This window comes from Akebia trifoliata, chromosome 6 (assembly GCF_017979445.1).
Source record: "Akebia trifoliata isolate Shusen 1 chromosome 6, ASM1797944v1, whole genome shotgun sequence".
In the NCBI taxonomy this organism is placed as follows: Eukaryota; Viridiplantae; Streptophyta; class Magnoliopsida; order Ranunculales; family Lardizabalaceae; genus Akebia; species Akebia trifoliata.
Window position 1 is genome coordinate 3143115 of NC_141380.1, and position 15128 is coordinate 3158242.

Here is a 15128-nt window from a genome sequence, read left to right on the forward strand (position 1 = left end):
GTAAAAGTTAGGATGTCAATAGTAACTATCAATTTTTAATAGAGAGATTGACAGACCTATAAATTGCAATTTTGTTAAAAAAAAATTCCTTACTTTATCAAGTTTGTTACTAAACAAAACTTATTTTATGAATCGGATCATCATGACGAACTTAGTAACATTTCAAACCTTACTAAGGGTCATTGGTCCTACATGGATTACTAAATTGACAATCCAACATCACAGTCTTCTAGATTTCATGAAAAAAAATTTAGATTTAAAAAAAAAAAAATTCTCTTTAGCTTGATTGAAGGTGTTGATGGTTACCAAACTCCTAAATTTAAAACTAAAATTGAACGATGAATTTTATTTTATTTTTTTCCAAATTTCTTAGAATTGTATCATTTATAATCTTGTGGTATCATATCATATTTTTTTATGCTACAAATTGATGCGGTTAAGATCCACTCCAAGGAATGTTAAGTTACAATATGAATATTTATGATGTGGATCCCCACTTAACGATTTGTTCGGTAACAAACTTGATAAAGTAAGGTTTGGTGGGTAACAAATGTCATAAAGTAAGGATCCCTAGGACTTATTAATGAGTTTTTGTAATAATAAAAAATATATATATATATATATATATATATATATATATATATATATATATATAGTAGTAGGTAAGTCTCTCTTTTTTAGTATCCTAAGAAAAAGAATTAATTTGTTTTTTTGTTTTTTTGTTTTTTTTTTTGTTTTTATCACAGAGTATCTCACGCCCTTTTGGAGTGGCATTAGTTCCCATGGTCAAACGCCTCAACCTCATGGACATCACGCAATAGGTAAGTCAAAAGATTACCAAGTTTCAAATATACGATCAGAGGGAACAAACTCATCGCTAATTTTATTGTTGAGCCAACCCTTGGGGTCCCATAAAAATGCTTTGTAGGCTCAGGAATCAGGATTACCTACGTTAGTAAGGATTTCACCTTTAAAAGTCTAAGGAAAAAAATCCCTAAAAAGAAAAAAGAACAAAAAATAAATAAAAATTAGGAGAGAACACAAAAATGGTGGAGGTAACATGAAGGAGAGGAGAGTAAGAGGTGAAGGTAAAGTAAATTTGATTTCAAAAATTTCTTAGATAATCCTCAGATATTATGAACCATAAATTTCAAAATCATTTTTTCTTCTTCTTCTGATTATCCGGGTATCCTTGTAGACAACAGACCAGGCTTGTATCTGGACTTTGCCCAGTCCATAGACCATGGTCTTTGCCCAAGGACTAGTCTCATGCCACATGCAATGCCCGTACATAACATGCACTGGGTAAGTAAGGGTGTGCCCTCTCGAGTGGCTCCTGAGGAATTAATGCTCATAGGTATCAAACTCATGACCTATGGGCATTATCGATCCAAAATTGCCATTGAGCCAATCCCTCAGGTTTTTGAAATTATAAAATTAAATAATAATAAATTTAATATGATTTCAAAGTCGTTTGATTTTCTTTTACTTAAAATATGATCCAACCTCCAACCTAGTTAAATGGTGATTAGAGATGAACTTAATATGTTGTTTAATTGTTATAGATTCATACATCTAATTGTATACAAATGATGAATGAGACACTATTGGACCTTAATTTGAGCCAAATTGAGTGGGTTGAACTTTTTTTTAGTCCAACCCTATCTGTACAGGCTCAACATCAAGGCCTTATAGTTACTTTTTTGGGTGAGTTGGTTTGATTAACAAGTCCAATTGACAACCATATTTGGTGATCAATATATAGGAGTGTTAATGGGTTGGTGTTGGTTCATTAAATTTTGTCGATTTTGATCTCGGGGAAAAAACTTTGAAGCAGCCAATCCGCTTAAAATTTTTGAAGAAACCTTCTCCATTAGATTACATGTGGCATTTTCGGGAGGTTTTTCAAGTTTTGGTGGAAATGTAGGGATGTGAAATAAATGCAAACGCCACATGCCTAATAACGAGGAGGGTTCCTTCAAAATTTGAAGCGGACTGCTCGCTTCAAAGTCGGACTTGATTCTTGATTCTGATTTTCAATCAATTTGGTTTCAAGGGACTTGACTCTAATACGTTTTAATAAAAGGAGATCTAGAATTGAGGTTCTCGTGTTGCATTTTTGTCATTCTTCACCTTTTTGACCAAATTTTAAATGAATTGTAAAATGAATATTCCAATCAGCAGTATTCAAATTAATGTTGTCAAGATCTTTTGGTTATGCCAAATTGCTAATTATGGGAACAAGGGAAAAACTTTGAAGCGGACAACCCCTTCAAAATTTTAAAGCGGACAGTCCGTTTCAAAATTTTGAAGAAATTCTATTCACATTATGACATGTGGTATCTTCAAGGAAGTATCCCAATATTAATTAAAAGTAAAGATGTGAATTAAGTACGAAAAGTCACATGTCATAGTGTGAAGGAGAGTTCTTTCAAAATTTTGAAACTCTACCTACATTAAAGTTGGACTCGAGAATGAGAGGGTACTAGTCAATTAAGAGTCATGATAATCAGACTCCCCCACCTGACATATTCAAAATACTCTCCTAACATGACATGTGCTAGAACCATAGATTTCTTGCCTTGAGATACATATCTTCACATCTCACAAACATATAAGTTGTGTATCCTAAGGTAAAAAGATCCGTTATTCTAGTACATATCACATCATGAGAATATTTTGAGTATGACGTGTGGGGGAGTCAGAAAATCATTTCTTGTCAATTATAGGTCTTGTTAGTGTGTGACAAGATCTATTAAGAGTTGTGATTTTCTAACTCCCCTTATGTGGCGGCATGTGTCACAATCATAGATTTTCCTCGGGATATGCAATGTACATCTCTATAAATAGATGTAATTGCGTATCCCGAGATTTTTTTTTTTTTTTTAATATATATGATGGTAGCACATGCCCACGTCAGAAGTATATGTGAGAAGGGTGTCAGTTTATAATTATTATCCATTAAATACACCTCGTGAACTTATTTTACTATTTCTGTGGGTTTTCTTCTCATTTGTTCTTCATTTTCGCTACTGTTAGAGGGAAGAGAGAGAGAGAGAGAGAGATGGATTGGGGAAACGTAACAGCAGAAGATATGATTGACGCTCTACGTGAAGTGGACTGGTCATCTCCTCCTCGCCCTCTCAAAGAATTCTTCTCCAGATTCACCATCCCTAGATCTTATTCCAAGTTGAACAGTCGCCTCAAATGCAATCTCTACTAGTAGGACCAATTTTCCCTCATTTGTTTCCCCATTTTCCAAATTCAATTATAAAACCCTAATTCCTTGCTTGCTTGATTTTGTTGATTCTAAAATCACTCAATTTATTTACTTATTATAGAGTTTTTACTGCTACAATGTGGATTTAGATCATTATAGTTCATCTGCTTAAAATTAAATTACCAACCACCTTCTTTCATTGCCAACCAGTCATTTCCCCCCCCTAAATTATTGGTACTTTTATGTGTAATTGCAGCTATCGTACAAACTACTTCATCATGATCATCTTCATTCTTGGTGAGCTAACAAAGAGATGGTATTTTCTTGGCTTAACTGTCAGAGCCTTTTAGATTGATAGAAATGATCAATTTGATTTTTTTTGTAAAACAATTTAGGGATGGGATTTCTTAGGAGGCCAGTTGCTATCTTTGCGACTACCTCAACCGTGCTGACCATTGCTTTCTTGAATGATAGGTAACACTGTTTTGAGTTTCGTAAATATATTATCCGCGACAAATATATAATAAAAGACATACATTTGCTGCTTCACCTTTTATAAAACATACACATCATACGATTTCTTCAATATACTATCAAAGCCTCTAATCTATGTAATTGACAAGCCCCCTCCTATGATGCAGGGCAAGAACACGGAAATTAGATGCTCTTGCATCACTTTACTAGCAACCAGTTTCACACCCAATTTTTTGTGAACTTAAAACGAACTAATAAAATAAGGGATTTCATTAGAAAATGAGGAGGCTTCATATATATACTACAGTTTGCCGGTGGGCATCCTCTTTGGGGTTATTGAAAAAGAGGGGAGAAGAGGAAAGACAATAAAGTTGGAGGGGTATTCTTGAATAGTAGAAGAAGAGAAAAGGAAATGAAGTGGAGAGTTGTCCTTGAGATACGTGGGGAGATTAAATTCCAATCCATACTTATGGGGGGATAAACATTGGAAAGAGAATTGCTGTGTTTTATTGTATATATACTAGAGTTTGCCAGTGCCATCCTCTTTGGGGTTAAAGGGGTAAAAGAGGAAAAATAATAAAGTTGGAGAGATATTATTAAGAAAGGGGGAGAAGAGAAAAGACAATCAAGTTTGAGGGGTAATATTGAAAAATGGGAGAAGAAGAAAGAGAATAAAGTTAGGCTATTTTTGGAAATAGAAAAGATGAGAAAATGTAAAGCCTATCTCGAGATACATTATTTATGGGGTATAGATCTTGAGACAAAGAGAGTGGGACCCACCGTCATGTTTTATTTTTATATAATAATAATAATAATAATAACCATTTAATTCATTTATAAGACATGGTTTTGATTTCATGCTTGAATGGATTTTCTTCATAAAAGTGGTGTTACTGGAAGTAAAAGTTAAAGCCAATACTCTCTGTGTTTCCTTTATCCGCAGTATGTGGTTTTTTTCTTTCAATGTTTTTATGAAGTTTTTTTTGCTAGTAACCATTTTACTATCATGCTTCATATATTGTTATTGAGGAATGGGTTACAGCTTTGCAGTTACCTTTAGTGAAAAGGTAACAAGAATCACAAGGCAGTTTTCTCCACATTTAGCTGCAAAGATGAGGCCTCCTGTAGTGTAAGTGAGGTTTCCTCTTGTTTTTTGTTGCAAAGCAGAGTGTGCTGCAGTGCTGCTTATATCAGATTCCCATTATTTGCAGGCCTTCTATTCGTGGGCGTTCCTCTACTAAAAGAGCTATTCACATATGTGGAAGGCCTCGTTGGATGTTTGTGTTGGTGTTCTCAGCTGGTATTTGAGAACTCTAAAGGCACTTTTTTTTTTCTTTTTTGTTTCAGTTCTGACATTTAGAAAAAGAAATCTATTAGTCACTGCCGACTGAGTGAGACTTATTCCTTTCTTTATGTAGCCAGTTGCATCCTCTGGTTCACTTCTTGTGCTCTCCTTACTGTCCTATGGGCATTTTTGATTGGTCTTATTGGTACATTCATATACACGTCTCTTTTGTAAATCCTTGGTACATTTCTTTTCAACAAATATATTTCACCCATAATCTTTCATTTTTCCAGCAACTGTCCTTCATGCAAGCTTTAGAACTCCTAACCTGAAGGCACGCCTAAACACATTTCGTGAGGAATTTCGTGCAGTTTGGCGCAATTATCGTGACATGTGACTGAGTAGTAAATCCTGTGGAGTTCATCGGATGTGAGTAAACTCTAGCCTATATCCATGTCTTTACTTGGGGTCTTGGTAACTTCTGTATGATGCATACCAATAGATTTCTGATATGTTTGTTATTGACTTTTTGTTTAATCCATTGATTTGGTATTTTTACAAGACGTTAATGTTGCCTTTCTAATATGGTATGTAAATCAGTTATTTTTTAGTTGTTTCGTGTTTCTAGTTTCTGTTGTGGCTTGTGAGTGCATAGTAGATTCCATGTTCTGGATTTTCTCTGGTATCTGAGATTTGTACTGAAAGGATTTTAACAAAATGTAAGTAGAAACTGTCAAGATCTGTAAACTTGGGTTTGTACAGTTTGTATGCACATGCTAACGAGAATTCTTGAGCTATATCTTAAAATCTATGTAAGGGTAACCCCTATTTTCTAAGAACTTTTCTTGTCGGACACCCTCTCATATTTACATGTCGGTCACTGGACAGAAAAGGTTCCAAACGTTATCTTCATTGAAGCGTTATTCCAAAAATTTGGGATTGGCTCAAAGAATTCAATTCCTCCATTTAATTAATAATTATGTCCATAGACACATCTATGTAATTGAAAGTTATGGTGTATAGAAATGTTTTCTCCTAGTTTTCGTATGTTTCTTTTCTTACTTTTATTTAATTAGACCATTTGAAATAAGTAGAGCTGAAAATTATTATGTCATATAAAAATTGCTACTTAATGACATGGATCAGAACCTAATTACAAGCCTAGGCTATCTTACATGAAATATTTTTTATGTCGTTGTGTGTGCCCTTTCACAAATGTTTCTCATGATTTATTGGTTGTTTGTTTGAAATCTCTTTTACTTACTTTGTTTGGTAATGATTGGTTGGGAGTAATCTTACCTTCAATTTATATGATCTGCTTGATAATGTAGCACTGGAGATGCATGCATATCAATTTGGCCCTAGTTCATTTTCATGGATCATTTACCCAAATAAAGACTAGAATGATGTAGAAGGCATTTTGGTTGTCATGACTTAGATTAATGCATTCTCATTTTGGCTGCCTTCATGGTAGATATTTTGCTCTTTTTCGACAAGTGGATTTCATTGGAAAAAGAAAAAGAAAAAACACAAGATGGGGGAGAAAGAAGAAACCACCCAATCCATAGGTTGGGGAGACCTACAAGGAAAAGGCTAAGGAACAGCCCAAGCGAGGGTGCGTGCCTTTTAACCCTCCTCAGACAACAATTACAACTCCCACCACTTGAATACAAAATCCTCTAAGAAAATACGCTTGAATTCCTGAAACAACTTGGACCACAAGAAGATATCAGCCTTCATCGCCACAACGATATTGGCTAGGCTACTTAGTTCTCTCAAAGGTCTTAAATTTCTATCTTTCCGAATACTATAGTCTCAGGAATATCCTTCTTAGAATACCCCTCTTGGACCAAGGACATAACACCAACCAACCAGCAAACAAGTGGGGAATCTTACTTGCATGAACTTGAAGATGATCACTTCTTTAGTTATAGTCAAGTATCTAGCACCAACAAGGAAAACATTGTTAAATGTTTTGAAATTCTGTTTACATTGACACACAAACACAACCTATGATGGAGACATGAGCTTCTCAAGAAACCCGATTCTGATGCTATGCATTGATGCACCAAAAGAGAAATTTTAACCAACTTGAGTCACACATTGAGCATGATTAGCCACATTACCATGAACATTATTTAATGTGAGTTCCATGAGTTAGATTGTCATCATCACCTTTACCACTGCCACCGTCTACCAAAACAACACCAGAAATATTTGTGGTATCCTTTATGGTCAATTTACATGCAGTGCAATTCTACGATTACCATCTTCTTCTTAGGCCAGTTACCATGAAATGGACTTCTCCAACTTGATAGCCTTCTATTTTTAATTCTCTTTGCTATGCATGTTGGGGGTTAAGCTTCCTACATTTGGACTTGCTGTAATTATGTTATCTGCTTCATCTTCCTCTTAACGCTCATTTAATCCACACAATATGATTTATTAGGATTACCCATTTCTATGTTGTTTCTTTTGTCCTCCAAATACTTGTCATCTTGGTCATCCTTGTTCTGCTCGCCTTGGACATTTAAATTTGCTATAAAGCCTATAACATAGGTTTGGGATGTGTCCTTTTTATAGTAACTTGGGAAAACCAAGAATTGGGATTCTCGCCATTGTTGCAAATCAATCTGTTATTGTGTTAGTTTTTAATTCTAGCTTACGGTAGTGGTATATATAACTATACTGCTCAACAATTCCACATGCCTACTCAATTTTTTTGCAAAATTTGAAAGTTATTTCAGTCTCAATGATAGAGAGATCAATGTCTTTGATCTGTGTAGGAATCCATGTTTTGATTGTAAAGCTGATGCATTCTATTCTTTTGATGTTGGGTTCAGCTGCAGCTACTTTTCCTATTCTTTAACCTTCGGGCGGGGTGAAAGTTGCAATCCTGTACAGACAACTCAATTGTAAATCATTTGCAGAATTAATCTAAAAAACCAAATGTTCCCATTAATCTCCCATTTTAGTGAGAAACTTCAGTGGATGGGATAAATGTGGTCGAGCTGAACTCCCTTGTTTCATGAATTGAGCTTGCCAAGAATGGCTTATTGTGGTCTCCAATTTCTATTTCATCGGTCTCAGATGAAATGGAAACTCGTTTGAGGTTTAGTGTTTTCCAGGGTTTCGTAGGTAAAAGGATCCCTGTGAGAGACTTCCAATGGCCCTCCCAATACAATAGCCCACGGGCTTATTCGTTAGGCCCATGAAAACTGTCTTCAAAGGGTTATGATCAGGATACTTTTGTTGTCTATTTACCCAATTTGTTTCTACTAACCATGAACCGGTATGAAGTGAACCAGCTTGCAGTACGGATTGTACTGGGTTCTTAAAATCAAAGGAACCACGAACCGACCAAATTTTGGTCTGGTTTGGCGAACCAAAGCATGAAACTCAGTGAACCCCACCAATTTAGGTTGGGGAACCAAATATTTTATTTTTCATATTTAAAATTTAGATTACTTTACTAAATTTTAATTATAACTTGTATACTTGAATTATATATATGAGCTAGCTAATCACTCTAGGAAAGCGAACCCGTTCATTTTAGATTTGCAAACCACGAACTCCAAACCCAAGTTCGGACTGACAAACTACGTAACATAGGTTGAGACTTATGTTACTTGGTTTGCCCATTCGTTTGGTTTGATTTTGGGTTTGCCACTCTAGAATGAGTCTGGTTTGTAGGGGTAGGTAGAGATAATTTGTTTTTTGGTCCGGGTGTGCATGTATATATATGGTTTGATATTATGTACTTAAATAAAGTTAAAATTATATTTACATGATATGAATATAACCTAAATACCTCTTTTTAAGAATACTTTCAAACTTTATTGTATTTGCTCTTCTCCCTTTTTTTACAATAATGGTCCTCTAATTTTATTATATTTTCTCTATTACCCTTTCTCAATGATGTCCCGTTAAATTTAGACTCTCCTCTCCTTAGCCCCAAAGTGGGTGTTGGGGCAAACTCTATTATGTTCATAAAGTTTAATTTTATACAATTTCTTTTTGTCTTAAATTCTTTTGTTTTGAATCTTATTCTGATTTCTTGTCGAAGAATGACGAAGAAGAATCTCTCTTTCTCTCATTTGTGAGGTTGTGTGTGCTTTTGTAGAAGGAAAAGGATGTGTAACTTACAATAATTCTCTTTTACTATAGTCCAAAATTTTAATTTTTATAGATTTTTGAGTTAATAAGACTAATATTTAAGATAGTAATTAATTTTATTTTTTAAATTCCTTAGTAATTAAAATAAGTATTCTTAGTAACAAATAAAAGGGTAAATTACACTTTCACCTCTTATGATTTGGCATAATTCTATGCCAATCCCCTGACTCTAATAATTGCACTTACCTCTCTTATAATAAACTAAGGGGATCACTTACCCCCTTCCATCTACTTGGCGTTCACCAAACAGTTAAAAATTGATTTCAATGTTTGTAAAATCCATTTTACCCTTTATAAAATGTTACTCTTTTTTATGAACAAAAATGTCCATATGAAAAAATGGGTTCATGCAATGTGAGGATTTCTAAGGTTGTTTCGGCGAATCCAACACCACAACCCTCTAGATTTCATGGAAAAACTCAAGTAAAAAATATATATATTTCAAATAACAATTTCTTTGGGCTTGATGCAGGGGTTTGAAATTGGCCGGCTATCAAATTTTCATTTAACTCCCAAAATTTAAAATTCAAATTCAACGGTGAACTTTTTTTTAAAGTTTATATAATTTTGTCCTCGACAACCCTGAAACATGAGATCATGGTTTTGGATGCCACAAGTTGAGCCCAAAAACCTTTAATGAGGGTGAAATCATTACTAACTTTGTAAAGCTAGTTGGATTCATGTAAGAAAAATACAGCCGGTCGGATAGAAAGCAAATTCTTCTGTACATAAGCAACATCAAGGGAATTTTTTGTTAGAAGGTAAGAGTACGAATTAGAGATTACTAAATCAAGGGTTTTTCATTAATTAAATTTGAAATTAATTTCCATTTTTAAGTGTCTTCTAATTCTAATGGTTGATTCAAAATCTTTTAAGATGCTTAAAATCCATTCTTTCTTTTTTTTGGCTATTGAAATTAAAAAAGTAAAGCCAAAAAAGTAAACCGAGTTCAATAGGTGGTAAGTTAGTAATCTTCAACATTAATGATGAACAAAGATGATCTTTTGTGTTTCTTAATCATTGTTGGTGTACTTGTAGTAATAGCATTTATTATTAGGTGTTGCATGTCTTTGTGTGGTCAGGCGGATTTACATAAGAGGCTATTGCCCCCACAAGAATTTTCAAAGTCTGTGGATTAATGAGCTATTGTGACAGATATTAGCAACGGATAAAAAAAATCGTTGTTATTGCCCAAAAAAAAAAAAATTGACTTTTAGTTGCCCCAACAAATTTTTTCTGATTTTGCCCCTATGTGTGGATGTGAGCCTAGCGAAGAAGAAGCTAACCCTACTTGTACCCATAGAAGTAGAGGTTTGAATCCTTATATTATAAGCATGATCAACATCAATCCTAATGCAGGCTCAGTTGTATCCCTTCTAAAAAAATATGGGTTTTTTAGTTCTTACTTTATCAGATCTTAGTCTAAAAAGGGTTTTTGAAGCAAAAAAAATCTTGTAATTATCCTTTCAAGGATTTTTTTAGGTTTAAAGAAATACGTTTATTTAAGAATATTTGATGTACTCCTATGTTTTAAAATTAATGACATACCCTTGAATAAGGTCATCTCTTATGGATTAATGAAAAAAAAAACTTTTTTCTCTTTTCAAAACTAGTAATCTTTAACTCACATAGATAATGATGATGATAATAAATTGATAGAAGAGAAAAGTAAAATTTTATTGATGGTGATCCAGTCTTTATTATAGACAGTTACAAAGTATCAATCGGGTATTTACAATAAAGAAAATATAGAATATTCTTAAATTACAATAGTTTCTTAGTTGGTGTGGGTTTCCTATTTAGCGTGGATTCTCCAAAAAAAAAGATCTTTGAAGATATCACTTCTAATACTCCCCCTTAAGTTGGCGTGTGAAACCTGCGAGTTAGTTACTTGATACCTACAAGATTGTCACTTTAAGACATGGTTTCAAAACTCATCTGAGATTGAGATGTATTGTTCAAGTTAACTCAGTATCAGGGTTGAACGATACAAACGCACAAGTCACTTTTTTGATCGAGATTTAATACCTCACATTCAATTTTTTGAACAAGACATCTCAAATGTATCGGAAAACTTGTCCAAGATGACTCGGTATCAGGTCAGGACGAGATAAGATGTGAAACCGAGTTTTAAAACCATGCTTTAAAATCTCAAATAATGTTATTGTTCATGTTTTGATAATTAAAATGAACAGTGCCTCGGAATTGTAAATTCATTAAAAGTTGGTCAGTTAATATCTCTTTATGTAATCTAATTTACATAAAGAGAATTAGAAAACCTACCACACAAGACATATAAGGGATTCAAAGTTTTAATCTAATCTTCAACAACGTTTGATGAATAAGATTAGGCATACAATTGATTTGGTACGCGACTGACCTGGCAAGGGTGCAAAACCACACATCTTTAAGTGCTATATGAACTGCTAAGATGAGAATGATTAATGATGGGAGAAAATTTCAACAACAAAGTCGTAAAAATAGGACATTAATAGAGTCGTGATAATTTGACTACCCCACGCGGCAAATACAATCAACTACGTGACGTGACAAGTTTGGGAACCGTAGATCTGTGCTCCTCAAGATACACGACTCCCTTCAGATACACTTTTTTTTATAGGGAAGTGCAACCATGCATCCCAAGGAGCACAGATCTACGGTTTCTGAGCTCGTCACATCAGAGTAGTTGCTTGAGTTTGCTACGTGGGGTAGTCATTGTCACGATTCACATTAATATCAAAATTTCAGCAGAAACTATTTTTGTAGTGAATGTATTTTTTTTTCATTACTTCTATTTTTAAAAATATTTGTTGAAACTCTTACAATTTGTGTTTGTTAACTATGAAGTAAAATAATTAATTTTTATCAATTAAAATAGTTTTATATCTATAAAAGATAAAATTTTGTGACTATGTATATAATAATTCATATTATAATTATATTAAGATAAAAATAGGATGATTTAGACATGGCCCCATTTTTTGGTGATAATTAGATATACCCCCCTATGTTTTAAAACCAATGCTATATGCCTCCCTTGACCTCAGTCTTCTTAATAGACTAACAGAAAAAGGTTCAAATGCCCTAGTCCTCAACCTCTAATGATGGATAGGGTTTTCTACAGAAGGTTAATCATATGTTGAAAAAAATGTATTGAAGATAAAATTAAGTAGATTACAATAATAGATCGTAGAAGTTGATGATGAGGGTATTTTAGGTTTTTTTCAATTGGTATATTAAGAAGACTAAGGTCAATGGAGGTATGCCATTAGTTTCAAAACATGGGGTGGGGGAGGGAAAATGTCTAAAACACCCCTAAAAATACAATCATATAGAGATAAATATACACACCCAAGGGTGTGATACAATACAAGATACAAGATACAAGATTCTCTTCCAATACCTTGACAATAACTCCATTTGACAACACAAGGAGGTGATTCCAATTTCACCAAATTGAGACTGGAGGGTTATCTAAAAATTACCTTTTGGTTCTTAAAGCCCACGACGATATTCATTCTATTTACGAAAACTATATCACAATAACTATTAGAGGGTTTAATTAGGAATTCTAGCTTTAGTTATCTCTAACTAAAATCCATTAGGATTCTTATAATATCCTCAGTTTAAATTCAAATTCAATTATTTTATTTTATTTTTCCTACAAAATCCATGTCAGTAAAAATTTTAATTCAGAAAAAAGAGAAGATGAAGAAAATTCTTCAATGCATCTTACTCAAAGATGGTTTAGGTTTTCTAGTAGTAATATTAGCAGCTCTAGCGATTTGCCGGTGTTATCTGTGTAAAGTTAAGCGAGTTCGAGAGTAAAAAATCTCGAATGATTGTGATTTTGGCGATTGTGACTGCTTAATTTGTTTTGAGTAGGATTACTTGGCTAAATTAATGAATCTCAAGATTTTGTTTTGATGGTGGATGAGTCTTAGTAAGGTCCTTTTCCCTTACTTGGTTAGAGAGTGTTTCTGATTATTATTATTTTTATTTGCAATGTTGTATTTTTCAAATTTTTTTTTTTTTTTTTTAAATTAAATTTGTTGTAGTTCTTAGCTTTGTGTTCCCTTGCCCATCGGTGAGCAGTCCATTAACATTGTGAAACCCTTCCCTTACCAACTTAGTAAGATTTTAAGACTTATGGATTTCTAAATTTCATCGAAAAATTCTGGAAAAAAAGTTTTTGAACTTTTTTTTTTCAAAGTTGTAGAATTTTATCATCTACAACCTTGAAGCATCTTAGTAAAGGTGAAATACTTACTAACTTACTAATACTAGTCGGACTCGTTAACATTCATGTTCTATCTTGTTTTCTAATGGATATTTTTTAGTTATAATAATATAGAATCAGATGGATGATTTTGAAGAATATTTATAGGTTTTGTGGGGATCCAATAAGGTGCCCCATTCATATGGTGTCTACGTGATGTATTTTAATAGGAGGATGAACACATCAGACTGTGTGCAATGTAGAACATAGCTTAATTAGGAGATCGTCTAGTTAAATTGTGTTGCATCGGTAGCCTTGTCAGATCCTAATAGTGATGGCGTTGACGTTGGCCTTCATCGCCTAACTAACATTAATTAATGATTGAAACCCATTTTCCCCTCAATGGCATCATCCCTTACAATAGACATCAATTCAGTAGGAAGATCAGAAGCGAAAATAATTTTATTGTCTTGAGAAGTCAACAAGGAAGAGAACTTGTTCACAAGCTTGTTGGCTTCTCTTAAGGTGAAATTGAAATGAAGGTTACCATATGTAAAGCATAGGGTTTAGAGGGAACTATCACCTCTTTCTCATAGGCAATATGGGACTAAATATTTTTATTAGAGATTAAATATGACATTCATCTTTAAATTTTGCAAGTAGGATACTTTGACCAATTAATTTTTATCAATTAGTATGATCTCGCAAGAAGTAACTAAAAGGAACTTCACAGCCCACTAAAACTAGATCCCAACAACGAATAATCACAGTAACCGTAAAAACTTTTAGACTTATTTTTATACAAATTTATTACATTTAACTACCACATAAATTAAAATTTATATTATTGTAAAATTAAAAATAATATATAACCACAAGGGGTTGGTTCAATGGCAATTTCATATCAATAAGCAATTAATGCCCATAGTCCGTGAGTTCAATACCGAATACGAATATTAATTCCTCAAGGGCTATCCGTGAGGGTACACCCTCACTTGCCTGGGCCATTACATTGCACGTGTTCAAAGCCTAGTCCTTAGACAAGACTATGGTCTATGGATTGGGCATAACCCAAGTACGATGTCACGGTCATGTTTTTTTGAAGTAAGGTCGTGCGTCGCAAAGAGGTGTTAATCTACAAGTAAACCTATAAAAATGATTGTATACCACAATACATAGTAAGCACACAAGATAACGGGGCAACATGAGACAAAATCCGGAGGCAACTTTGTTGGTATAATATTTATTATACAAAATAACACGTTACAAAAGTAAATACGTGTGTTACAAACAATAAATGATTTATAACACGCGGAACTTCCACGTAGTTTGGCGTGAAAGCTCGAGTCAACGTGTATGTCATAAATCATATATTGCTTGTAATACACTTATTTCTTTTGTAACGTGTTATTTCGTGTAATTAATATTATATCAATAAAATTGTCTTTGAGCTTTGTCTTATGTTGTCCTGTTATCTTGTTTGCTTGTTACGTATTGTGATGTACGATCATTTTTATAAGTTTGATTATGGATTAACACATTTTTGTGTCGCATGACCTCGTTTCAAAAGAACACGACCGTGACATACGGGCATGGTCTATTGTCTATAAGGGTTCCTGGTTGGTTATCAAAATAAAATAATGTATGATGAATTATACTTTTTAGATTGTATCCTTTGTTTTGATAAATCTATTGGACATACTAATTTGACACTAAAAATCTACTTTTTGTGGAGATCATGTATCTTTACAAAC

The 15128-nt window shown here is 33.6% G+C and overlaps 1 protein-coding gene across 3 annotated transcripts; it reads left to right on the top strand.

Annotated features, from left to right (window-relative positions):
- Positions 1-2984: 2984 nt before the first annotated feature.
- LOC147399634 (PRA1 family protein A1-like) lies at positions 2985-8043 on the top strand. Of its 3 annotated transcripts, none has more exons than XM_086445079.1 (8): positions 2991-3222; positions 3477-3517; positions 3616-3694; positions 4737-4823; positions 4906-4994; positions 5113-5184; positions 5273-5408; positions 7766-8043. In XM_086445079.1, the coding sequence occupies exons 1-7, from the start codon at positions 3065-3067 to the stop codon at positions 5374-5376; spliced, it is 630 nt and encodes a 209-aa protein (XP_086301205.1). In that variant the 5' UTR covers positions 2991-3064; the 3' UTR covers positions 5377-5408; positions 7766-8043. The 3 variants fall into 3 exon arrangements, with proteins under 3 accessions (XP_086301206.1, XP_086301205.1, XP_086301204.1); XM_086445078.1 differs by having other exon boundaries at positions 2994-3222; positions 7823-8012; XM_086445080.1 differs by lacking the exon at positions 7766-8043 and having other exon boundaries at positions 2985-3222; positions 5117-5184.
- Positions 8044-15128: the final 7085 nt, after the last annotated feature.

Bases quoted from the DNA above. Each gene is read 5' to 3' on its own strand.
- LOC147399634 (XM_086445079.1), top strand. From the start codon at position 3,065: ATGGATTGGGGAAACGTAACAGCAGAAGATATGATTGACGCTCTACGT. The intron at 4,824-4,905 runs GTAAGTGAGGTT...CATTATTTGCAG, and splicing joins AAGATGAGGCCTCCTGTAGT to GCCTTCTATTCGTGGGCGTT. The intron at 4,995-5,112 runs GTATTTGAGAAC...TTCTTTATGTAG, and splicing joins TGTGTTGGTGTTCTCAGCTG to CCAGTTGCATCCTCTGGTTC.